Source organism: Pygocentrus nattereri, chromosome 13 (assembly GCF_015220715.1).
Source record: "Pygocentrus nattereri isolate fPygNat1 chromosome 13, fPygNat1.pri, whole genome shotgun sequence".
Classification (NCBI taxonomy): Eukaryota; Metazoa; Chordata; class Actinopteri; order Characiformes; family Serrasalmidae; genus Pygocentrus; species Pygocentrus nattereri.
Window position 1 is genome coordinate 17,522,586 of NC_051223.1, and position 26,089 is coordinate 17,548,674.

Here is a 26,089-nt window from a genome sequence, read left to right on the forward strand (position 1 = left end):
CTGCTTAGACGCAGACTATCTAATATGGCCATACTGCTAACTACAAAATGGCGACAAGACTTCAGAGGTCTGCAAAGTGGACAGTGAGTGTACACTCCCAAAAATAAGGATTTCTACATGGGTATTGAGTTGGACTTGACAGTTCTAGGTATAACTTTTACAGCACGTTTATTTTACATGGAGGATCTTTAATATTTAAAAAGTTTCTTTACTCTTGCACATAGAAAGATTCTTTAGGGGGCTAAAGGGGTTTCATTGGGAATATTTTCTGCATGAAACAAAATCTTTACACATGCAAATGAAATATAAGGTATATAAAAGATATACTGCATATGATTTATACTGTACAAGTTGAAACGTGGTGTAAGGGGCCTGGTTTCGGAGCTGTGAGTAAATCTTATAAGTGCTCATGCTGGTTTTCTCTACTCATCCCCCTTCTGTCTACATCCCCTCAGCTTATGATATCTGACAAAACAGCCATGGGGAAGTGTTAATCAGGCATGAAATTATATTTACCTTAGACATGGAAAAATGTCAGCAAGAATATTGAGCTTTTTCATGAGAACAACAGAGGCTTAAGTACTGGTGGTCTGACCATCCTTAAAAAAGGAATGACTTTCATGTGGTCTGACATGAAGCACAGTCCAAGACAGCAGACTAAATGACATGTACATTTTCACTGATGATCAATTAAATGCAACAAGCGTGCACTGTATCAGTTCTGGGCTCATGCCAGTATTGCTGGGGTGGAGGAAGCCCTCTTTTGCCTGATGTCTGCTTTCCTGTCTTTGCTGTCATGCGATCTTGAGGTCAACTCAAAGCACCTGTGATACTGTAAATAATCTACATTTCATCTTTGATCGCCCGCCCTGCTAAATCAATCTACAGCTGTCAGGCAAAAGTATCCTGACAGAAACCAGAATCACTTACCCAGATTCTTTTATGCCTACACATCATCCCCCATGAAAGCCTTCAATAATACATTTCTCAGCTCAGGAGACGACAGCAGATCCTTGAAGATCACAAACAAAGTTTGGCAGAAGCTCAAACTCAGGTCAGGTGACCATGTCTGACCTTGCATCTACAATTCAGATTAGCATGATTAATTACAAACACTGACTGATCATGCCCAGTTAATTTCTCACATCTTCTTAGCCAACAAAGCAGCCTACAGACCAATAAGTTTGGGATTAGAAAGTAATGTTCCATTTCACTTTTATTATAACTTTCTGAAGTCTGTGCCAAAGCAAGAGCTACTGGGATTGTGGGTAACTTCCACAAGTGACAGGATTTTATGACTCTTTCACTCTAATCACTGAGCCACATAAATCAAACACTCAAAACAATAAGCGAAGCCAGAGCATCTGCCAAAATAGCAGTTAGGGGCTGATAGGAGCTTTATTGTCCATGGTCTTCAAGGTAGTACAGCTCATCAGGCAGAGATTGCTCCCTGGAAGCCAGCCATTGCAGGCTGAATAGCACTTTTGTTTGGACAGACACATTAAATGATAACCAGCATGTATGCCTCTCAAGCAGTGCCAGCGTGCTGGCTATTTGTGCACACACAATTGGCTAACCTCTCTCATGCATTTCAGCTATGCACAGGTGAAATGCATGCAAATGTGCATGCAATCCTGTTTCAAGACCATTTAGATTTTTACATGAATATTTTGTAAGCTTTAGTAATTCCTCTCAAATGTTACACCCCTCTGGTACTGGGCCCATTTTTAAGTTAGTGCCTGGATGCGTCATCTCTGTATTAGCAGATGTCTTACAGAGTTGACTTATGACAAAAACATTTCACCACTAGGCATTTCACTACTTAAGCCAAAAAGCAGACAGACATAAAACAGTCTGGTTTTGTGCTTTCTTCTGAACGAGTGTCATGTATTGATTATTTTTAGAGAAATACAATTTCCACCTATTTTTAGGTTAGCACAATAATAATAACAGTCGTTTACAACTGAATTGATAGCATTTGACTCACTCCTAGTTGAATGTAATTATAGGACTGCATACACAGTGCATCATGCCCAAGGTTATATTTCTAACATCTCAATGGAATCTGATTAATTAAAGGTCTGTGAAAGCACACATTTAGCATTTACCTTTGTCAATGTTAATGATAACTTTGGCACGACGCCCTCTAAATGTCATCCCTCGTCACATGAGCTTGCATCTAGTCTGCAGACATGCAAATCAAAAAACTTTCAGACTTTTTTAAAGGTGGCAGAATCCAGTCTCTTTTTTTCAAGAACTTCTTCATAGAGCCAGTTCTACCTAAGTGAATGTACAATGTATATGCACAACAGGGCCTAAAAGACTTGGGCCATTTCTTCACATACTGCAGGTACTACACACATATTTAGTGTGCATTGTACACTCACAGTGCAAGTAAAACCATTTATACAAAGTCAAACTCAGGACACCTGATTATTCAAGTCACAACTGAATCAAAGGATGAGTAAAGGGCCAAGCATTATCTATATAATAGCTTTATAAATTGCTAGCTTGTCATCCTTGAGTTGAAGCTTGGTTTCAGATGATTTAAGAAGTACTTCTAAGACATCTAGATTTACTCCCTCACCACTAATAATCCACATACATGAGCTTCATATATCACAGAACATTCGTTATTTCTTGTCAACGTGATGCATGTTCACTCAAGACTTTCCTCAGAACTCCAGTGCAAACCAGACGCTGTGGTAAATCAACAGTAGCTTGTTGGCAGCACGTTCTGTCTTCAGTTTAATTTAAGTGTAAATCAGGTTAGATGATTAAAAAGAGCATTTGAACAAAAATGGTCAAACAAATAAATAAAACATTCAGGCAAAAACAAATTTCTTAAACTACACAAAAGATGGAAATATTTTTATTAATGCAGCCAAGTGTTCGCCATGGAGAAACAAATGACCCTGTTGTTGGGTTCCAAAACAAAATTCCAAAGTCCCCCTAGTGGTAGCAGTGAGAATGTCACTTTGTGTGGAGATACAAAACTGGGCTTTTTTCCGTCCACAACTACATATTCAATCAAAGTAACTATTAATCTCATGTTCTCTACATAAGTACAAAGTATTTCATATTTACATTGCACTTTATATCACATATGGCTGTTTTTCCAACACCGGCTCTCAAAAGGGAGCCATAAGACAAAAGGGAGAGGTAGAAAAGAGGTTAAAGACTGTTAATTAATTTGGAAAAGATTTTTGTGTGCTGTAAGCTCCGTGTTTAATAGGATCAATCTCACATGGTCGATGACTGAGCCAAATTCTCTGTGCCTACGCTAATCCAGCACCATCGAGCCTGTGGTGTGTAGGCCACAGCAGGTGCTACTCTCACTCTAATCTAATACAACCTATAAGGACTGAGATTTACAGTTTGCCCCTCCTGACCTGCAATCTGCAGTCTGTATTTAGAAGAGCATTCAGAAAACACACTGGTGATCTACTCCCCTCTGTATATAACTATGTTCTTATCCGTTTCATGCACCTTGATCTCGTAGAGCATATTGGGTGGAAGAAGCTTGACCATGCTGTCCCAAATATATACGGCAAGATTTTCAGTCGTGCTGCACATAAAAGAACAGAGAGGCTGTAAGGAAAACAATGCGCATGTACGGCAGGACAGACATGACAGAATGGTACGATCCTATTCATACCTGACGACATTAGCAAAGTATGGCACGTCCAGGTCCAGGTTTTTGTGGTCGAGGGGTTTCATGATGGCCTCCTACAAACAATTTATTTACTTTATGCATTCATGGTTCAAAAATGAATGAAAAATGGGGAAAAAAAGATCTTGGGACACAACACTTTTTTCGGTTTATCTTACTTATTCATTCTGACAAATCAAACATAGAGGGAAAAATTTTGCTCGATTTACGCCAGGGAAAGGTCTTACCTCTATATACTGCTTAAGATCGGTTAGGTTCATCACCATTCCTGTGTCTTGGTCAATCTATGCAGACAGAATTCACAGCTGTGCATTCCATACAGCTACGTTTATAAACATCTAATTTTGACTGTGGTTATTCAGTAGTACCTCCAACATATACAGTTGCCTTTTTTAACCTGAAGTTGTTTTTTTTTTTTACATTTTTTGAGGTATGCCTACTTTGACAAGTTTAAGTCTACCTACCTTCCCTCGTACTGTCACTTCAACTGAAAATACAAACAGCATCGCCTGTTTAGTCAAAGGTCATATCATGGGTGTAAAGAATATATAGGATGATATAAGATACATATGAACAATGTTAACTGACTCACCTTTGTAGTTGTGGCCATGACCATTGGGGTTGTTACACTTTCCAAATATCCTCTTGTTCTCTTCATCACTTAAGGATTTGCTAATAAAAAAGATCGTTGCAGACGTTCAACAGATTTAAATCCATCCAGCAAGTTTTTTTCATTTATTCTTTTATTTATTTATTTATTTAAATGTGAGATATGTTTAAAAAAATATTCCAAAATGTTTCCAAACATTAAAGCACATTTCACATTTTTGGCCACGTTCACACATTTTCAAATGCATCTGACAAACACAGTTTACATACATTTATTTCTCGTATGGGAAGACTTGAACTACAATTCCCATGATGCATTTCAGGCGACGAGTTGAGCAACAGGTTTTCCCTTCCGCCTACAGTGAGTCACGTCACATCAACCACTGCTTAAAAATGATTTTTAAAACGGCAACAACAGTATAACTTTAAACACCCTTGCAAGCAGCCTTAGAAGAGTCAGATACAACCTCCCACGATAATGTGCAAACAGCACGAAACAACCGTTTAGCACATGCTAACAAAAGAGCTAAATAAGAGCAGCAGCTCGACGAGACCGACTGCTTTAGCACTGAGAGGCGCGGTAATTGTGCGAGCAGTGAAAGCGGGATGAGAACGCCTCGGTGTGGCCGAGGTGGGCGAGTTAATGATCTACCTGTGGAGTCGATGACAGGCGCTGAGGCTTTCCACTCGAGTGATGTAGCCGACGCGCTCTGCTGACCGCTGAGTGTTATTTTTCTCCATTCCAGCTCCGAAAGCCTCAAACTGCTGAAACTGCTGCTGCTCGGGGAGATTATACAGCGCTCCCGGAACGAAGCGCAGCTTAAGATGAATATGAGGTGCTCGGAGGTTTCGCGCTGCAGCGCTGCTTTGATTGGTCCATTACGGGGGGTTGTGTGTTGGGAGGGGGGCAAGAATAAACACTATTCATCGATTCCAACCGGGCAAAGTGTTCATCACGCGCCTCCGAAAGAAACGCTCTCTCTCTCTCTCTCTCTCTCTCGCTCTCTCTCTCTCTCTCTCTCTCTCTCTCTCTCTCTCTCTCTCTCTCTCTCTCTCTCTCCCTCTCTCTCGTTGTCACTGTATTTTTTACTATTCTGTAACATATTTGACATATGACTATAACTGTATACTGTGTGTGTGTGTGGGTGGGTGTGTATATGTATCACAAAAGTGAGTAGACCCCTCACATTTCTGCAAATATTTTATTAGATCTTTTCATGGGACAACACTTTAGAAATGAACCCTGGATATAACTTAAAGCAGTCAGTGTACAGCTTGACTTGGGGGCAGTTGTGAGCTGGAGGTTAGGGAACCAACCCTGTGACCGGAAGGACGCTGGTACGATCCCCTTGGCTGACAGTCCATGACTGAAGTGTCCTTGACCAAGGAAGATTAGTGTTAACCCCCAATTGCTCCCCAGGTGCCGTGGATAGGGCTGCCCACTGCTCTGGGCAAGTGTGCTCACTGCCCCTTTGTGTGTGTTCACTAGTGTGCATGTATGCGGGTGTTTCACTGCACGGATGGGTTGAATGCAGAGGTCTAATTCCACAGTGTGCAAACACAGTGACAAATGGTTCAGTATTCTAGTATAGCAGTGTAGATTTACTGTCCCCTGAAAATAACACACCACACAGCCATTAATGTCTAAATAGCTGGCAACACACCTCACAGTGAACAGGTCCAAATTATGCACAGTTGTGTCGTTGTCCCTCCCTGGTATCATGTGACTTGCTAGAGTTACAAGGTTCCATGAGTGAATGAGGAGCTGGGCTGTTAAATTTGGTGTTTTGGGTACAATTCGCTCAGACTGGCCACTGGATATTGAACATGACACCTCATGACAAAGAACTCTCTGAGGATGTGAGAAATAGAAGAGTTGCTCTCCGGAAAGACGACCTAGGCTATAAGAAGATTGCTAAAACCCTGAAACTGTGGGCACGGTGGGCAAGGTCATACAGCGGTTTTCCAGGACAGGTTCCGCTCGGAACAGGCCTCGCCAGGGTCGACCGAAGAAGTTGAGTCCACATGTTCAGCATCATATCCGGAGTTTGGCTTAAAAAAATAGACGCATGAGTGCTCCCGGCATTGCTGCAGAGGTTGAAGAAGTGGGAGGTCAGCCTGTCAGTGCTCAGACCATACACCGCACAATGCATCAACTTGGTCTGCATGGCCGTCATCCCAGAAGGAAGCCTCTTCTGAAGCTGACACACAAGAAAGCCCGGAAACAGTCCAAGAATATGGATTACTGGAACCATGTCCTGTGGGCTGATGAGACCAACATAAATTTGTTTGGCTCAGATGGAATGGGTGGGGTTGCTCTGGTGAGCTGCATGAGTGCTGCCGGCACTGTGGAGCTGCGGTTCATTGAGGGAAACATGAATTCCAACATGTACTGTGACATTTTGAAGCAGAGCATGATCCGCTCCCAGTTTTCCAACACAATAACGACCCCAAACACACCCTCAAGATGACAACTGCCTTGTTGAAGGTAAAGGTGATGGGCTGGCAAGTATGTCTCCAGACCTAAACCCAATTGAGGACCTGTGGGGTATCCTCAAGCAGAAGGAGGAGGAGGTGTCTAACATCCACCAGCGCCGTGATCGCATCATGGAGGAGTGGAAGAGGATTACAGTAGCAGCTTGTGCAGCTCTGGTGAATTCCATGCCCAACAGGGTTAGGGCAGTGCTAGAAAATAATAGTGGTCGCAAAAAATGTGAACACTTTGCACTTTGAGCACAATTTGGACAGGTTCACTGTGGGTTGTACTCACTTGTGTTCCAAGCTGTTCAGACTTTAATGGGTGTGTGTTGAGTTATTTTCAGGGGACAGTAAATCTGTACTGCTCTACAAGCTGCACACTGACTACTTTGTTATATCCAAGTTTCATTTCTATAGTGTTGTCCCATAAAATATTTGCAGAAATGTGAGGGGAGTACTCACTTTTGTGAGATACTATACACACACACACACACACACACACACACACACACACACACACACACACACACATATACAGTGGGGAAAAAAGTATTTAGTGAGTCACCAATTGTGCAAGTTCTCCCACTTAAAAAGATGAGAGAGGCCTGTAATTGACATCATAGTTAGACCTCAACTATAAGACAAAATGAGGAAAAAAAAATCAGAAAATCACATTGTTTGATTTTTAAAGAATTTATTTGCAAATAATGGTGTCTTAAGGTCTTCCTCAAACTGCTCCCACAAAGTTGGAAGCGTACAATTGTCCAAAATGTCTTGGTGTGCTGAAGCATTAAGATTTCCCCTCACTAAACTAAGGGGCCTATGCCAGCCCCCTGAAAAAACCCATAGCATTATCCCTCCTGAGAGAAGAGATGGAGAAGTGTGAAGCTCCCAGCGCACAGTTTGTGTGCTGATGTTGATGTCAGAGGAGGTTTGGAACTCTGCAGTTACTGAGTTGCAGAGTGTTGGCAACTTTTATGCACTATGTTAGCTAGTTCTGACTTGTGATAGCATAGCATCTATCTGGACAAGAGCTGTGTGAATCTTACAGCCGTGAGCAATCTCATCTGTACACATGCTGCTTCCTATGCATTGTGTTTGATAATAAAACTGTTACCATGCTGGCAGCTTCCTTTTATCCATGGCTTAATTGTCTGTTTCCTCTAAATTAATGTGGATTGTGAATATAATCTCTTAATGTGAATTTTATGCCCCTTATTTTATGACCTTTTTTTGGTGAAGCAGATAAAATTTAGTTCTGTTTCAAGAATATATATATATATATATATATATATATATATATATATATATATATATATATATATATATATATATATATATATATATAATGATTGTAGTTTTATTGATATAAGTTGTTTAATCTTAGGAACTATAACATACATTAAACTCCATAGTTGAATATAGCATCTTGTATCTTATATGTAGTGTACATGAGGATCTGACACCATCTGGTAATTTAATCAGGTTGTATTAATAAGATCAAGAGGTCCCCTGCTGTTAGCTAAGCCTGTCTTTCATGACTAGCTCCTTATGTAGCTTCCAAGAGAGTATCCAATAGAGCCTCTCCAACAAATCAGAATACAGTCCAAAACCCTCTAATCATCCCTTGTAATCTAAAGCAATACCATTTGGGTTTAAATAGCAGGCCTGATCATGTTGGCCTTTTGACTCAAGCTGACAAGCACCTTTAAGTTGCTCGTCTCTAAGAAAGCTCCTCTCAAGATGGGCAACAGTAAAAGTGGTGTACTCTCCAAAGACTTGCTAGAAGAACTGAAATCCAATACTAGGTACACAGAAGAGCAACTTTACGCCTGGTACCAGACCTTTATGAAAGAGTGCCCCAGTGGCCAGATCAGCACAGAGCAATTTGAGAGCATCTACGCCAGCTTCTTTCCTGATGCCGACCCAAAGGCCTACGCTCAGCATGTGTTCCGAAGCTTCGACTCAAACAGTGATGGAACTCTTGATTTTAAAGAGTACATTGTGGCACTGCATCTCACTTCCTCTGGGAAGACCATCCAGAAGCTGGAGTGGGCCTTTGCATTGTATGATGTGGACAAGAATGGGACCATCACAAAAAATGAGATCCATGAAATTGTCAAGGTAATTTATTTATTTATTTTTTGCCTTTATTATTGTCATTTCTGTAGATGTGTTCTGAAATGCATTGTGGAAGGCATAATGTGTATTGGCATACAGGTCCAGAGTTCTGATTACGCTGTTATATTTTGTTAAACTCACACCCATTTCATTTTTTCAGTCAATATTTAACATGATCTCAAAAGAGGATCAGAAAAACCTACCAGACGATGAGAACACACCTGAAAAAAGAACTGAAAAAATCTGGGCCTTTTTTGGAAAACAAGAAAATGGTAGGATGATACTTTTACAGTTTGTTTAAAGGAAGAATAATATATGCATGTGTCGCTGTTGTTGGAACAAAACCTTGTATCTCCATTTTTGGCATTTTTCAGTTTTGAACATACTTTGAAAATGTTCAACATACGTGGAAAGTAAGATATGAGGTTTTGTTCCGACAGCAGCTGTATATGTATATATATATATATATATATATATATAGCTGCTGTCAGAACAAAACCTCATATCTTACTTTTATTTATATATATATATATATATATATATATATGATAATATAACTAACTTTAAGAAGGCAGTAGCTCAAAATTCTACTCAATTTTTCCTCGCAGATAAAATAACAGAAGGAGAGTTCATCCAGGGAGTGATGGACAATAAGCACATTCTCAGATTGATCCAGTTTGATGAGCCTCAGAAGGTCCAGAACAGGCTGAAGGAAAAAAAACAGTAGCATTTCCCAGTGGTGTCTTGTATGCCTGGAAACTTTTTTTTTTTCAATTTTCATGAGAATGTTTTTGATCTTTTGATTGTTTTCTTTTGATTCTTTAGTTTTTATTTCTGTTCATACCAATAATTTATGCACAAAGTATACAAAAATTTTCAGCTAAATTCAGTGTACAGTTGAATACATGAAATATCATGTTTGCTCTCCAAATTGTTTTCAGACTTCATATAACAACATTTAAAAGAACAAGCACAATGTTTAAAAATGCTAGATGGGTACATTAAGGGTCGAACCCAATTTGTATCAATTATGCTATAAAAGCATCTTTGCAAGTGGCTCAATTATGAGAGACTTATGGTACTGTACATCTACAATATAATGTCCACAATACAAATAGTCTATTATGAGTAAATACTCTTTACAAGCGAAATTCACAGTTTCTACCTATAATCATTTCCTCCGTCAGTATGCTGGGTCTGTTTGCCATTGGTTTACTGTACAATTCTGTTTGAATTCCATTAGAGGTGCATGTCCTTTGTTTTGTAACAGGGAATAAATAAAATTGGTTAGTTGTCTTGATTGACAACTACAAAGAATGTTGGAATCATTATCTAGTTCACGTTTTCTTCCAAATATAATTTAGTCATTTCTGAATATACTGGACTTTTGGCAAAATCTTCAAATGAAATCAAGAAAATAGTTTCCTACATACTTTGCTCCATCAGTTGATGATGTATTGTCCCTCCAAACATATACAAGCAGGACAAACATCAAAAGAGCTACACATTTATACTGGCAAAAAGAAATGTACATCTTAAGGTACAAAATGTTTGTATCTCAGGGCGGATCCAAAAGTATGTTCTGTGCAGTCTGTGAAAGAGCCAGAGGCAAAAAGACAATGTTAAAATTCACTCTCCTCCAGAATCTCCTCCATTGTCTCACCTAAAGTCATCTCTCCATCAGAGCTGGACAGGCTCTTCCTGGTGTAGAACTCCAGGCCTGTGCACCGGGCACAGGATACCTCCTCTACTGCTGACTGGACAGTCACCTGGGTCAGCTGCGCCTGATCACGTGTGGGCACATGACTGCCATCCTCATATGAATCGCTGTGGTCTGTGGGGTGCCTTGGTGCCTTCCGCGACTTCTTCCATAAGTGTTTTGGGTGCATGCGGGTGAAGCAATTGTGAACCTCAAAGTGGTTGGCAAAGAGGTAAACTTGCCACCTGTTCTTCAGCTCAGCTTGGACCTGGAAAAACATCAGGTTGGAAAACACAGACGTCTCTTTAAGTCAGCGCTAATGAACTAAAAGTGCCACTATCATCCAAGAACCCAGTTACTAAGGACCAGATTTACTAAGATTTAAAAAAAAGTTATGTTAGACACACTTAAGGGTTCTTTAGTAAAGTTTTGTATAGTTAAGTATAGTTCTATATATAACCATAAACACTCAACAAACCCTTTGCATGATCAAATGGTTCTTTGCATCATGAAAGTGTTCTTCCCTTTTTGAAAAGGGTTCTGTATAGCTAAGGCTTTTTCTGACATCATAACATATAGAAGAACCCTTTTCCAAAATGGAAAACCTACATTGGGGAATATATATGAGATGAAACACAGGCCAAATTCCCGCATCATCTATCGTTATGGGAAAGACCAGAGAAAACAACAATGATGAAAGGTTTTTGAGCAGCACAATTCAGGAAATGGCTATAAGAAAACAGTTGAAAATGTCTATTTCCACTACCAGGGCAAAAATTAAGACGTTTTAAACAACTGGAGATGTTAAGAATCTGCCAGTAGGAGGATGTATGTCTACACTGACCCAATGCACACTTAGGAGGATGGTATGAGTGGACAAAGTACAGTATCTCCAAGGATTGCAGAACCACCCCCAAACCACAATCAGACACCACCTATATTACCACAAGTTGTTTGGGGTTGCCAAAAGAAAGCCTCTAATGTCAAGAAGCAACAAAGTTAACAGTTTGCCAAACATTACTGTAACCTTGAGTGGGACCATGTTTTATGGTCAGATAAGACCAAAATAGAGGTTTTTGGCAACAAACACCAGAAATGAGTTTAGCACACACACAAAGGTAGTCATACAGAAAAGTACCTAATCCCAACTGTGAAGTATCTGTGAGGCTGTTGTACAATTTATTCAGATACATGGTACCACAGACTCCAGCAGAAATAAAATCAAAATCTTAAAGTTTTGCAGCTTAAAGTGGCCTTTTAGTTTGGATCTTCCAGCAGGACAATGATCCAAAGCACACTTCAGAATCAACACAAAAGGTTGTGTTCCACAGTCATAAAAAATGAAAAATAGCGATTCTTTCTGGTTGTAGCAGTCCTATTCAACTCAAGCTCCTGATTGTGATTATAATGGACTTTGATGATGACAACTATGTGAAGATAGACTGCTATGAAATAGTCACTAAAAGAGGAGGGCCTTGCCTGAGTGAAGCAGAGAAGATAGCTTGATTAATTATAATGTAAGTTCTCTCATCACTTGCTGTTGGGACACAGTCAAAAAGGGAGTAAAGCAATTTTTTTGCTACACTCTCAAAGTTTGTTTTTTCAGTCAGGACTGCAGAGGCTTAGAAGGCCATACATGATGCTAGCATTAATGTTTGTATAGAGAACTCCAGTGTTGGAGAAACTGCTCAGAAAAGTGATTAATTACAAGTTCTCTGAAACCTGTCCTGGGATTACATTACTCATTACTCCTGGAAAATAAAAGAAATGAAAAAATGCTCATTACTTTGATTTTATGCTACTCAATGTTACCAAATTATCTCACTACTTTGACAGATGATGTAACTTGTTTCAAACTGATTTCTTAAAACAAGCAAAATTACCTGCTAATATATCGAGATAATTTCACTTAAAAAAGTAAAATGTCTGTTTTTTGCAGTGTACACAGTTGCACCAAATTCCAGCTGCCCTATTCCTGTCCTTTGACAAGGTAGTGGGGGTTTTACATGCTAGTTTGAGAGCAGTCCACCACCCAGTAATATCTGGTCCTGTGGTCAGATACAGAAGGGCTAGAGGGTTGCTAAATTGGACATCAAGAAGCAACAACCTACAGTCTCAAACTATACAGCAGCAAAGCAGAGATAATGGATAAGTGTTTCTAATAAATGACTGGCTGAGTTTATAACATTAAAAAAAAAGTCCCACTTCTAGCAATTTGTGTTTACTAAATCAACACATATGCTAACATAAGTTCCAATGACTTACCTCTCCATTGGCAAAGCAATACAGGACAGCGACCAGAAAGCCCTGATATAACAAAACACTGTAATTAGACTGATTCCATGAAATACAGACAGCTCTTTTTCAAGGAACTAACAATCAGATAACAATTAAAGTTAAATATTACCTGGAAGGAGCTCAGGGTTAGATTGATGAAGTTTCGTACATAACGGTGTTTCCCTTGAATAGTTTCGTCTATGATTATTGTGAACACAATCTCATGGATCCCGAGCAGTGGGATCAGCACCAGTGTAGCTCTGGCTAAACTGCACAAAAGGAAAACGACGAATTTCGATGAAATTTGAAATCATAATCAAGGAGTCATGCCTTATCAACTAATGGTATAATATAACTAATAGTAATGCCATACCTGTATCTGTAATCCGTAAACTTAACTTGGTCAGCTTTCAATTTTGACAGTAGAAGTTTTATGATTTTGAGAAATATGCAGAAAATAACCTGAAAAACAAAGAAGGAGTTGAGGACCAGTCATATGACCTATGCATTTACATCTAACTTCAATGTAATGTTCAATCACGGGTCATAAGAGCCAGTGCTGGACACTGATGAAAAACTTCTCTGAATGTGGGCCATGACCTATGACCGCATGTAAATTGCTTTCTCTTATTACAGCTTGTAACTAGCATGAAACACATGATGGGACATGACACAGCAGCACAGGGTTTCTAAGACTGCCATGAAATCCTCATCATACTGTAACAAACTGCATGTTGTGACTTTGCTTTCTGACTGATCTCACCACACAGTACTACAGACCTCAACTCCAAAAAAGGTTGGAAAAGTATGAGGAATGAGTAGTGACTTTTAAATCCACTTTGATTGTATGTATTTAAACAAAATCAGTACAGAGACAAGCTACTGAATGTTCTGCCTCCTCAACTACATTGTTTTTCGTAAATATGCGCCCATTTGGGGATTGATGCCAGCAACACATTCCAAAAGTTGAGACAAGGGCAATTTAAGACTATAAAGGCTGTAAAATGTTCAAAAAGGCGTTCAGGAAAGGTCTAATCCTTTATAAGCAATGATGGGTCGAGGCTCAGCATTTTGCCAAAAAATACATCAGTGAACAATGCAGCAGTTTAAGATGGGCCTCATTCACCAATATCTTAAAGTGTTTTTCTTTAATTTGTTCTTGAAAAAGGGCCTAAAATAAGTCTATGTCAGATTCATGACATGGTTGTAAACCGCAGAATTGTTTGCAAGTTTGTGTTCCTAAGTGTTTAGATTCTGTTATTACCTAGAGCAAATCCAAGTAATACATTTCAACTTGTTGAATGAGGCCCAGTGTTCCAACAAGCGATTGCAAGGATTTTAAGTGTTTGACCCGCTACACATAATATCATTAAAATATTCAGGCACCCTGTGTGTGTATAAAGGGCCAGGCCAAGAACCAAAACTGAATGCACAAGAACTTTGATCCCTCAGACAGCACTGATGGATGCCACCACATGAGTCAGGGAGTACTTTGACAAACCTTGGTGAATAAACACCATTCTTTAAGAGTGTACCATGCACAGTGTGACCCATATGTCAACAATGTTGAGAAACACTGCTGACTTCTCTGGGCTCCAGCTTGTCCAAAATGGACTGACACATGTTGAGGTCTGACCCGTCACATTCTGCATGTGGTACAACAACATGGCTGTATAATCAGAGGGTGCTGTTAGACTGACCTGCCTGCCTGCCTTCCATGTTGTTACGTGAGGACAACTATGTGAGGATAGACTGGTATGAAATATTCACTACGTTTTAAAGAGGAGATCCTCGCCCAAGTGCAGGAGAGGAGATAGCTTGATTAATTATAATGTAAGTTCTCTCATCACTTGCTGTTGGGACACAGTCAAAAAGGGAGTAAAGCAAGTTTTTTGCTACACTCTCATAGTTTGTTTTTTTCAGTCAGGACTGCAGAGGCTTAGAAGGCCATACATGATGCTAGCGTTAATGTTTGTATAGAGAACTCCAGTGTTGGAGAAACTGCTCAGAAAAGTGATTAATTACAAGTTCTCTGAAACCTGTCCTGGGATTACATTACTCAGACAGCACTGATGGATGTCACCACATGAGTCAGGGAGTACTTTGACAAACCTTGGTGAATAAACACCATTCTTTAAGAGTGTACCATGCAGAGTGTGACCTATATGTCAACAATGTCCAGAAACACTGCTGACTTCTCTGGGCTCCAACTTGTCCGAAATGGACTGACACATGTTGAGGTCTGACCCGTCACATTCTGCATGTGGTACAACAACATGGCTGTATAATCAGAGAGTGCTGTTAGACTGGACTGCCTGCAGTCTCCCACTGAAAATGCAGGCACAAAATACATCAATCTGCTTTCAAAACTTCATCAACTGGTGTCTTCAGTCCATCAAATTGATTACTATGTATTGTTCAAAGGAAAGGTGATGCAGCACAATGGGAAACATTTATAGAATGTGTTGTAAGCATCACATTTAAAATTTAGAGTGTATAGTTTCAGGTATTTGGACTGTGTTAAATTTCATACAGGTTAAACAGCATTTACTTTCTGTTTTACCTGCATTTCACATTATTTTTTGGATTTGAGCTTGGTAGAATTATCATAGATTGAACCTCTAAGCACAACTTTAAATGACCGATAATTGAACCGGAATTGATAGCTTACATTACTGCAATGACAAAGAACTTCTGCTGTATAATGTGCAATGTGAGACTCACCAGAACTGCCAGTGTAATTGGAGCCCTAATAATCCACCAAATCCACCTGTTGATAATGAACCAGCAGCTTTGGAAAAAAGCAAGCAAACTGTCATTACTTAAAAATAAATATACTTTATATAAAAATATATAAATAATAAACCTTTAATACATTGTTCAAAGTAAGGTTATGTTCTAAATCCTGTATAATTTATTGTAAACAGGATATTTTTGTTTTATTTACACAAAATCATGGAGAAAACAGTATACTACCTGTAAATCTGCTTACCCTTTATTTTCATATAGTATTTTAACCACTGTCCAAGGGGCCACAAATAAAACTGGTGTTCCTAAAGGAAAACAAAGAAAACATAATTAATGAATAGATTAAAGACAAATATTATAAATTAAAATAGTTAAAAAATAAAAATATATTTATGGACAAAATAAACTAATTAATAGTAGAATAAACAACCACAAATACTCATTAAAGGTCCATTGTGCTTCATATTGATAGCTATTTGCAACGCGCTACTTGTATTGATCAAAAACAGGCCTACCCCATCCTACCAGCACATATCTCTTCAGTAGGCTCCGCTTGGTCAACACCGCAGTGAAGAGAAGCGTGTGGAGAAATATCGCCTCCACCAGGAGCCAGAAGTAATTGCACCCCACAAAATACTGCATAGACACCTTGGAGGCTTTGCAGACCAAAGACATCTGGGAGGATGACAATTTTTATTAATTACTTTTATCACTCATGGTGTATGAACTTTTAGCTCTTCTATGGTATATTAACTAAATATGTACATGTATTCATACAATGTGGTGTTCTGCACACTAAGTATATGTTTAATTTCCTGTAAATTGGTCTCAATTAACACTACTACTGACAACAGGAAAATTATATGTATAAATTTTGCAGTACTGTTGAATCCACGTAGCTGTTCCATCCATTTTCATCCTTGGGCACGTTGGAGTACATGATGTAGAATACGATTTCTTTGGTGATGACTGCCATTGCTCTAAACATGAATGACACAAAAAGGTTCATGTGGATGTAGTTCCTCGTGCAGTGAAGTTTCCTGAAAATGAAAAATAAAGATCATTCATCACATGCTTACTCTGTGATGAATATGATTAACATAATATGTCTGTGATCAATATAATAGGTAGATCAGATAACCGGAGCCGGCAGTAGACTCCAGAAGAACAAATGACAGGTCAGGAGACAAGTGACAGTATTTGACCAAAGGGAGGAGAGAACAAGATCATGCCAAAACAGGCTACTTGGAAATAACATCAAGGTATGAAGGTAAATCTAACCGTATGGTCACAGTTTATTTGATAAGAAACATTGGGCCAAATGGCCTTACCAATCATACGTCATATGTATGTTTTCTGAAGTCAGCTTTTCTCAAGCAGCATCAGTATCATGTATTTAACATTAAACAGAGCTGGGCCCAGGACAGAGCCTTGTGGAACTCACCTCAACAGGCCCATAATGAGCACAGCCAGAGAGAGGGAAGCCAAGGACAATGAGTAGCCAACAATGGACAGAATCCTCAACACTGAATGATGAAATATCTCGTCTTCCTGTGTTATGAAACAAGAAAACTATACTGCATGCTTATATATGGATGAAGCCATAATTTGTGCTGAATCAAAGTTTACCTCATTTTTGAAAAAGTCAGAGTCTTCACATTCGGACTCATCTCGCCATGCCAAACTGGAGTTTTCTTGCGTTTTCCAGGTCCCATTGATTGTGCAAATCCTATATGCATTTCCTGAGGAACCTGAAGAAGGGGTGTGGAATTACACATAAAGCAGAATCGATTAATTCAGGCAAACTTTCCAGAAGTACTTTTTAAAGTCTGTTTTAAGACAGCAACTTGATATTCTTAGACATAGACAATGATTCTAATTGTAACTTATCAGTTCTTGTTGCCCTTTTCAACTGAGTGAAATAGAATCGTGACATCAATGAATCACTGTCAGACTCTGAGGTCATTGCCTAGTCACATGACTGGTCTTGACCTATAAAAATCTTATGCAGAGCAGTAATGAGTCACTCCGTTGTGACAGCAGTGTTCTCCAGTGACCACAAGGACAGGGCATGAAAACAAATGTAGCAATCACACTGTGGCAGACATGATCTTGAGCTTTCTGATGTGTATTTTCATGTGAAACAGCAGATAGAATGATGTACCTTCCTTGATCCATGGTAAATACGGAGGGCAGGGTACTCCAACGATCCCAGGAGATGAATGTGGCCAACAGATAAAAGCGTCCCACGTCCCATTGCAGTATATTCCTTAAAAAAGAGAAGATTGTTACAGTGACTAACTTACATCATTGATTGTTGGATTAAATTTATGGACTTTTGGTTTTGCTCACCAGTTACAGTATGGAGGGTGGCTGCCAGGGTTTGTGTACAGTTTTCTTGATATTCAGCACGTTTATATATCAAATCTTCGAGTATGGAACCAGAGGCCTTAAAACATGCAGTTCAAACACAAGAATAATTTACTTCATCTTCAAAATTCTGTGCATTTTCTCCCATATCAGTCAAAATATCATACATCCTTATATCCTGATACAGTTTTCAGTTTATCAAAAAAAAGAAAGAAAAAAACAACTGGTTTGCAGCAGCACTTATTTAACTATGTCTGATCACAAGATGGCAGTGTTTAAAGATTTTTGCTTCAAGAGAGCTTACATACGCATTACAACTCATTCACTGAGGTAATATGCAAAGACATTTGTAATTAATATCCATAACATATTAACAGTTACTTAAAATAATTATGAGTTCTGAATATGTATCAGAGCAGAGATTAATCACTGTGCATGAGTATAAACCAAGCTGTTATTCTAAAGTTGAAACAAATTTTTCTCAGGATTTTATGTCTTGTTAAATATCATCACACTAGTAACAATATATACCAAAATAGGCCTTTGCGAGTGAGATCACAGAATCATGTTTATTGTCCAAGGTGTTTGAGAAAGTGTGCGTAGTTAAGTAGCTGAACCTCACATTTGCTGCCTGCTCCCAACCTAGCAACCGTTTGCTCACACTGTAGCCATTTACCAAATATTTGCCAGACCGCGTCGATGAAAAATGTAAAATTATACAACTGAACAGGGAAGACCTGGGGTTCAGCCACAAAAGGGCATGTCTGCAGATGTCTGCAGTGTTTTTTTTCCTTACAGTGCTGAGAAAGGTTCACCTTAATATACAAAAGACATGATTTTCTATACTTTGCTCAGGTTTTCAATGCAACTACATTTAGATTTGATTACAAACGTTTATAGGGACGTTTTAATGAATGCCACAACATGTAAAAGTATATTAGTTTTGCACCATGTGTTTTACATAAATCAAACAAGATTAACATGTTCAGGATATTTCCACTGTTTTTCCTTCTGCATCTTAAAATAATTAATGTAAGTGAATAAGGAATTTTAGCATGAATGTAAAATCTGAATTATAACTGCACTGAACCCTTCCCAAAGAGAACGGACACATGCGACGCCTAACACTTTAATAGGATACCATGTGTTTTTCATTTTATATTTTGACACAGGACCTCAAGTAGATGATTAACCCAGTGCCTCAAAGCTTACAGGATACCATAGCTGACACAATGAATTTGAAAACCCCAGCTTTGCTTTACATTGAACATGGTATGACAAAAGAACCAGTAGAAACAAAATATCTCTTGATACATCAACATAAGAATATTATTGTCTTAAGAAAATGACCATTTCACAGATATAAAATTTAGTTACAGCAGTAATGATACGCTGATGATACATACAGTTCTAGAGGAACATTCTGAAGCTGAGGTTCTGCATGGTGATGAGTGCATCAAGGGTATTTAAACTTACCCCTGGGAAAGAAAGCAGCAGAAGGAGAGTGGAGAGCATCATGGTGCCCCAGCCTGCCAGCCTGCTCACAGGCTGAGGAAACGAAACAGTGAACATGGGTCACCGCTCACCTCCCTACTAGGCAACAGTGCACCATGATTGACCACTACATCCCTGAAGCCTCCAACCTGCCCTCAGTCTTTCCTGAAGGAAGCTCCTGTGGAAGTCACTCCAAACGTGCTGTCGGTTGTACACCAACTTATCCCGACTTGACCTGAGTATCCTTGATGTCAATATTCTCCAGTAGAAGTTTGGTTGGTGAGTTCTGTTCGGACGTTGAACTTCAGTGCACGGATGTTCAAGTACTCCTGGCTCTTCAGCCACCCAGTCTCCAAATGCGAATGTCTGTGTTTCTTTACTCACTGACTGCTCCCCTCTTGGCCCTCCCCAACCAATCAAGATAAGGCAACCTTCAACGGGTAACTTTGTAGTTGCTGAGGAAATGCCCTCACAAAAAAGAGCAAACCTGCATCATAAACTCAATCACCAACCCAGAGCCCACACATCAAATCTGAATTGTATTTGTGGAGCGGGGGTTTGACTGTAATGTGGCTCTCAGATGTTGTGAGTGCCGTGCCTCTGAATCATATCAGCCACTGCAGAGTACATGGTCTGTGCTTCATCCTTAGCGAGATAAATAAATTTCAGTCTAAACAGTAACATCACACTGGACCACTTGGTAATGCAATCTTACCTTGACTGTTCATCATTTGTTCAAGCGCAGCCAAGAAAATACTTCTCATCTTTTCCACATACCGAGATAGTTTTATTCTATTTATATACATAAACATTGCACTACTGAATGAGGAACTATTTCAGCCGGTGTAGTTTAAACTTCACAACTGGATGCACTAATTATGCTAAACTGATATTGCTCACAAAAGTGGTTTACAGGTAATGAGAGTGACCTATGCTCTGTATAGTTAGACATATGTTCAAAATGACCCTACTCTGAGGCTTGTATTAGATTCCACTTTATTACTGTGCACAGCATCAGCCGTAGATTGAGCCTGGTGACAGTAACAGAACACGGTAGTGAGCTCTCTGTAAATGTACACTGGGCTCGGCTCAGGGCCACATTAGCATGATTGCATTAGTATCAAAACAGGCCATTTCCCCCAATAAAACAAATAAAAACCACTGACGCCTCTTCTCTGCATGACTGGAGACAACTGTCTTTTAGTCTAGAGCAAAGTGTTTTGGAGATGAGCTTACACTGCATCATTCTTCCTCATAAGAAAATGCGTTCATACGTTATACTTAATCATTTTGACTGATTAGCGTCTCAGTGCATTACCACCGAATTGTTTTTTGGGTTTTTTTTGCCAACTATTATAAAACTCAGTTTGCCAGACATGAGGCATTGTACTAATGGAAAAAATGCAAAAGTGATTATCTTGTTTAACTGTTCAGTAATTTGTCATGAGGCACCTTTAATCTCAGTATGTGTTCTTTTGTTTTTGGTGAGTCAGTTTAATCTTAATTCAGTGAAAGCTGTGCAAACATAAAGATATCAACATGTAACCTCCCTCACCTTTACCAGGTGGTGCATTCCCACTCTTTATGGTTTTATTCGGCTTCTGGGAACAAACTAAAGCACATGAGGTACAAGAGGGACCACAATCTACTAACTTTATTATACTGGCCCAGATGAATAGCCATACTCCTTTACAAGATATGACATTCTAATTCTTAAGAGAAACAAGCCAAAAAGAGTTTCTTTATAAATTTTGTTCTTTGTTGTGGTTCATATTGTTGTTTGTCTTCTTTTTTTGTATATGTAAATCTTTTCCTTATGCAAAAACTTTAGGTTATGTATTGAGGAAAGGAATATGGCCTGAGGAATGTAAAATATAGATCTATATAGCCCGACTGAATAACCTCAGTCAAGTTTTCTGATCAGTCCACATCTTTCAGCTGATCTTACATCAGACATGGCCATCACCTGTTAAGCTGCAGTGCTAATCCTTAAAGACTGAGATATGCATAGCAGTGATGAGTCACTGGGATTAGTAATGAATCATCTGCTGAAATAATCATGTTTTCATTTAGACGGTGATTAAGTCTCTAGAAAGGGGAAATATGACAATGCATCCGTTTCTGTAATTCAATTCAAGGCCTTGTTGGTAATGATTATGTCAGTGCCAGTTTAACTCTGTCATTTAATGGTCAGAGACAAAGATGTATTATAAATATATTATAAAGTATATATATATATATATATATATATATATATATATATATATATATATATGTCTACAGTGATCATGTGATCATTTAATTGGGCTGCCTTGATGTGTTCACATCTATATCTGCTCACATTTTTAAAAATGGCCATGCTGTATGGTCATATGATAGTAAAATAATCTGAAAGAAAGCCTTCATATTAAATGCGTCGCTGCTCAGGCCATCATTGTCTTTAGGAATTGATATCATCATACATTAACAGATCAACATCCTCTCCTTCAATTGTGCATACTAGACATGTAAACAAAATGGACACTGCACTTGCAATATTGCTGACAGTCAGAAGACTGAAAGAGACTTAAGAAATTTCCCATGATCTCTGTCTTGGGGTCAAGATGTGTAACGGATACACAAAGCAGAACAGAAAAAAAAACCAAAAAAAAAACAAATGGGACCATAAATCTACTCAGAAACAAGAGTCTTTTCATCAGAACCTGTAACCCATTTGTCCACTATGATTACCATGTGGCAGAATGCATTGTATTGACCCAAAACAGGCCTAATAATTCTGCAGTTCCAAAGATGGTAGAAAACAATACAAAATCACAATATTTAATGCTCTCCCGTATGAACTTTATTGCTTTCTTTTCCAAATAAGAGCTTATTCCAAATTTAACGACTGGAAAAAAGTCAGGGACAGGAGCATGTTTGCCGTTGTGCTATCAGTTAACAGGGTCTGAAGATACCAACCAATCCAGGGCTGAAAGTGGAAATTTTTGCCATTCTTCTATTATGAATCTTAAGCTAGGGAACCGTACGGGCCCTCATTGTCTTATTTTGAGCTTTGTAATACGTCACACGTTTTCAGTGGGAGACAGGTCTGGACTCTACCACTCACTTTCTCTGATTACACAGCCATTCTATGTTAACACATGCATAATGTGGCTTGCTATTTTCATGCTGAAATTAATATGGATGCCCCTGAAAAAGACATCATCTAGAAGACAGCATATTTTCTTTCAAAGTGTGTGTATATCTTTCAGTATTAATGGTGCTTTCAAAGTGCAAGTCTACATATCCATCACAGAAGCATGTAGTGCCATCTGAGGAATCAAGGGCACAAGCGTTCACTTGTGGTATTCGATCTTGCCCTGATTCCTTTACTGACACATTTTTTGGCAGGGGTAAGCCTCTATCCAACTTTGCTCATAAACAGCCTGGTCCTTTGTAGATGTGCCATACCATAACATTGTTGCTTCACATGTTTAAGAAGGGGGCGGCACGGTGGCGTGGTGGCGTGGTGGGTAGTGCTGTCGCCTCAAAGCGAGAAGGGCCTGGGTTCGATTCCCCGGCCGGACGGCCAGGGTCCTCTCTGTGTGGAGTTTGCGTGTTCTCCCCATGTCTGCGTGGGTTTCCTCCGGGTTCTCCGGTTTCCTCCCGCAGTCCAAAGACATGCAGTCAGGGCGATTGGACATGCTACATTGCCCCTAGGTGTGAGTGACTGTCTGTGTCTGTCTGTCTGTCTGCCCTGCGATGGACTGGCGACCTGTCCAGGGTGTATCCTGCCTTCCACCCGAAGACTGCTGGGATAGGCTCCAGCATCCCCCCGTGACCCTGATGGAGAAGCGGCTTAGAAAATGGATGGATGTTTAAGAAGGTTTTTGAACATTTCATAACGTTTCTAGTCCTATATTGCCCCTGTCGCATCTTTTTTGGTACTCATTGCAGGCATCAATTTCAGAATGACCATATTTTTACAAAAAAACATAGCCATTGCATTAAATATCTTGTCCTTGTACTATTTTCGTTTAAATACGAGTAAAAATTTAATTTTTAAATTATTGTACAATTTAAAAGTCAGCTGGCATTTAAACATGGCGTAAAAATGGCTTTAAAACAGTTTATAACAGTCTAAATGACAAGGTCACCTTTTTTTGATAAACCAAAAGCATATATTGCCACTCGTATGTTAATCCCTTAATTTCCAGTGCTTTGGAATAAATAAAACATTCTTCTTTGATTAAATTAGAGCTAGTCTTCGGTTTGCTGTGACATGTTTGACCAATCTCATTGGATTAAAGCAATGCTTAAGCAATGAGTTGCATTACTTAATGTGCAAAAGTGCCAGTAATCATCTGTAAGAAAAAAATTCCTTGATGACAGAGGAACGTTCTACACTTATGTCAACGTATCAGCAAACAGTGCATGGCTTCTCCATACAGTGCAATCACACAACAAATGTATGTCCGCATGTACAGTCACTTTATTAATATGGAGTTTTCTGAAGAAAGCAGTCGTATATTAGACTTATGCTATATGTACAAAGGCAACATAAGGTTTATTCCCATAGCACTGGGATATGTAGCCAACTAGTAACATTCAGTGTGTGTAATCGTGAACTTTAGTTCACTGATGTCCTGTAAAATTCCATGCTCTGGGGAGGAAATGCTTCAGAACATCCCATAAATACTATAAATCGTGAGAGCACAAGAGTGTATCATGTGGGCTGTACCTCTTTCCAAATTACCCACTAGCAGCTCACCACCCCATTTAAAAAATCAATGGTGTTTCACACGTTTGGTAAACACATGAGTTTGTTTGGGGGGAATCTTCTCCATCTTCTCCCAGCTTCATAATGTTTATGGCCAGCTGTAAATGGGTCAGAGTGTGTTTGGTGATCCAGACAGGTGGTATCTGGGAAATTTAAACAGGCTGCCTGTTGAATACATAAATTGTTTGGTTTGCTCAGCCATTAGAATGCTATATGTGTGTTTTGTTTGCAACTTTAATCTATTTTTTTTTTATCCTTATTTTGTTCACTGGTGTTAACTGGTGTGTTAACTCCTTACCCAGCGCAAACTGTGAAAGCATTTGTACACAAACAATAATGTACTGCTTTCTGCTAAACTGTTGCAAATGCTGATTAATAATAGATGATGGCAGTTCCACTGTAGGACTGTTTTATAGAGGGGTTGTGCAAAAGTTAGCATATGGTTGCCACCACAATCATGAACTACTGGCCAGGGAGCATCTACAAGCAGTAAAACATAAAATAGCTAACAAATGCCTGGGAGCCTCGTCTGCAACAATAACATGAGACCTCAGGATTCAGTTTGTAAAGCAACAATTTAATATTTGGTAATTCTTCAAATGTTACTGTGACCTGAGGTGATATGTTTCCTCTCAGTAATGTTTATGTTCTATATTTCCTCTGAGTTTAGTTGTAGGCAGTCCACCCCGCAAGCTAAGTCTCACCATGCAATCAAGCTAGGATGGTGAAGGTTAGCATGACACCAAGCAAGACATCATATCTTTTTTAAACAGCTGATAACACAACATCATCAGAAAGCCCAACTTACTTGAAGGAGAACACTACCTGCCATTTCTGTTTCATCAAACACCCATGTTGTCAGGCATTGCATTGACTGATGGGGAAAGAGGAGGGTAATCCTACCTACCTAGAGAGAACCAGCTCAGTATGTTTTTGCTCTTTTTTGGGCACCTTGCATTGGATGGAGGGTTGAACTTGCAATCTCTCGACAATAGGACTGACACTTAGGTTGCACAACTTGCGAGCCCTTGATTGTAGTATTTTTAATCCTCTGGGGCCCATAAACGTCTGCTGTTATGAGGCTATGAAGAGGGGTTGAGAAACACATCATCCTCCTCTGACCAGGTGTAATGGGTGTGTCTGTATTTTGTGTGAAACTGATCAATGGACACTTTACTAAGGACCAATCATGATGGAAACCCTTCATTCAGTTAACATCGGAGACACATGTAACATGGTGTGCAAAGAGTTTAAAGCCACTGAAATTGCTGCAGTCATTTTGGAAAGTAGTGACAAATATAATGGAGTGTTTTGATATGAAACACATGGGTTTCACGTTATATGAAAGTGATTTTAAATGCAAATTTAAGAAGATATGCAAAAATCAAGAAAACCCACACACACACACACACACCTTCTAAGGCGCTTCTCCTTCTGGGTTGTGGGGGGTGCTGATACCCATCCCAGTGGTCATCAGGCGGAGGGCAGGATACACCCTGGACAGGTCACCAGTCCATCGCAGGGCAGACAGACAGATTCACTCACACACTCAGACCTAGTGGACAATTTACCATGTCCAATTGGCCTGACTGCATATCTTTGGACTGTGGGGGAAACCAGAGGACTGTTTCATGATATAGCTCAATATATTTACATTGGTTGCATTGACCAAAATAATGCCTAACCACTCCAATAAAAGCAGTAAGGTACATTTATTTTCCTAATTTTTTAACAAATTTAAGAGCAGAAAATGCACTCAGCATAAAAGTACCTTTTAACAATTGGAAAAACGTTGGAAAGGATGATAGCACCTTTTTCTCCTGCATCATCCGTATATCGGTTATGCTTTTTTGATCAGATC

General features: G+C 39.3%; 3 protein-coding genes across 4 annotated transcripts; 1 reads left to right on the forward strand and 2 right to left on the reverse strand.

Moving 5' to 3' along the window:
• Positions 1-2,850: 2,850 nt before the first annotated feature.
• On the reverse strand, positions 2,851-5,240 carry pts (6-pyruvoyltetrahydropterin synthase). Its single transcript, XM_017693132.2, has 6 exons — positions 4,935-5,240; positions 4,266-4,345; positions 4,138-4,160; positions 3,901-3,957; positions 3,659-3,729; positions 2,851-3,568 (listed from the first exon to the last, which is right to left on the reverse strand). The coding sequence occupies exons 1-6, from the start codon at positions 5,021-5,023 to the stop codon at positions 3,445-3,447; spliced, it is 444 nt and encodes a 147-aa protein (XP_017548621.1). The 5' UTR covers positions 5,024-5,240; the 3' UTR covers positions 2,851-3,444.
• A 3,227-nt stretch (positions 5,241-8,467) lies between these two features.
• rcvrnb (recoverin b) lies at positions 8,468-10,198 on the forward strand. The gene is made up of 3 exons (XM_017693131.2): positions 8,468-8,884; positions 9,042-9,153; positions 9,490-10,198. Exons 1-3 carry the CDS (start codon positions 8,504-8,506, stop codon positions 9,606-9,608), a joined length of 612 nt encoding a protein of 203 aa, XP_017548620.1. The 5' UTR covers positions 8,468-8,503; the 3' UTR covers positions 9,609-10,198.
• LOC108424859 (glucagon-like peptide 2 receptor) lies at positions 9,445-19,961 on the reverse strand. Of its 2 annotated transcripts, XM_037544004.1 has the most exons (14): positions 19,452-19,961; positions 17,958-18,054; positions 17,770-17,874; positions 17,235-17,356; positions 17,050-17,156; positions 16,489-16,645; positions 16,121-16,280; positions 15,850-15,910; positions 15,582-15,648; positions 13,231-13,319; positions 12,988-13,126; positions 12,846-12,887; positions 10,545-10,848; positions 9,445-9,587 (listed from the first exon to the last, which is right to left on the reverse strand). In XM_037544004.1, exons 1-14 carry the CDS (start codon positions 19,545-19,547, stop codon positions 9,544-9,546), a joined length of 1,590 nt encoding a protein of 529 aa, XP_037399901.1. In that variant the 5' UTR covers positions 19,548-19,961; the 3' UTR covers positions 9,445-9,543. The 2 variants fall into 2 exon arrangements, with proteins under 2 accessions (XP_037399901.1, XP_017548612.1); XM_017693123.2 differs by lacking the exon at positions 9,445-9,587 and having other exon boundaries at positions 10,157-10,848; positions 19,452-19,958.
• Between the last annotated feature and the right edge of the window lie 6,128 nt (positions 19,962-26,089).

What these genes read in the sequence shown, in the direction of transcription:
- rcvrnb (XM_017693131.2), top strand. Translation starts at nt 8,504, where the DNA reads ATGGGCAACAGTAAAAGTGGTGTACTCTCCAAAGACTTGCTAGAAGAA. An exon ending in AGATCCATGAAATTGTCAAG is followed by an intron (nt 8,885 to 9,041) that starts GTAATTTATTTA and finishes TCATTTTTTCAG; the next exon opens with TCAATATTTAACATGATCTC. An exon ending in TTTTGGAAAACAAGAAAATG is followed by an intron (nt 9,154 to 9,489) that starts GTAGGATGATAC and finishes TTTTCCTCGCAG; the next exon opens with ATAAAATAACAGAAGGAGAG.
- LOC108424859 (XM_037544004.1), bottom strand. Translation starts at nt 19,547, where the DNA reads ATGTTCACTGTTTCGTTTCCTCAGCCTGTGAGCAGGCTGGCAGGCTGG. An exon ending in TTTACCATGGATCAAGGAAG is followed by an intron (nt 17,357 to 17,769) that starts GTACATCATTCT and finishes CCCCTTCTTCAG; the next exon opens with GTTCCTCAGGAAATGCATAT. An exon ending in CTGACTTTTTCAAAAATGAG is followed by an intron (nt 17,157 to 17,234) that starts GTAAACTTTGAT and finishes TTCATAACACAG; the next exon opens with GAAGACGAGATATTTCATCA.
- pts (XM_017693132.2), bottom strand. Translation starts at nt 5,023, where the DNA reads ATGGAGAAAAATAACACTCAGCGGTCAGCAGAGCGCGTCGGCTACATC. An exon ending in GCCTGTCATCGACTCCACAG is followed by an intron (nt 4,346 to 4,934) that starts GTAGATCATTAA and finishes CTTTTTTATTAG; the next exon opens with CAAATCCTTAAGTGATGAAG. An exon ending in AAGTGACAGTACGAGGGAAG is followed by an intron (nt 3,958 to 4,137) that starts GTAGGTAGACTT and finishes CTGTCTGCATAG; the next exon opens with ATTGACCAAGACACAGGAAT.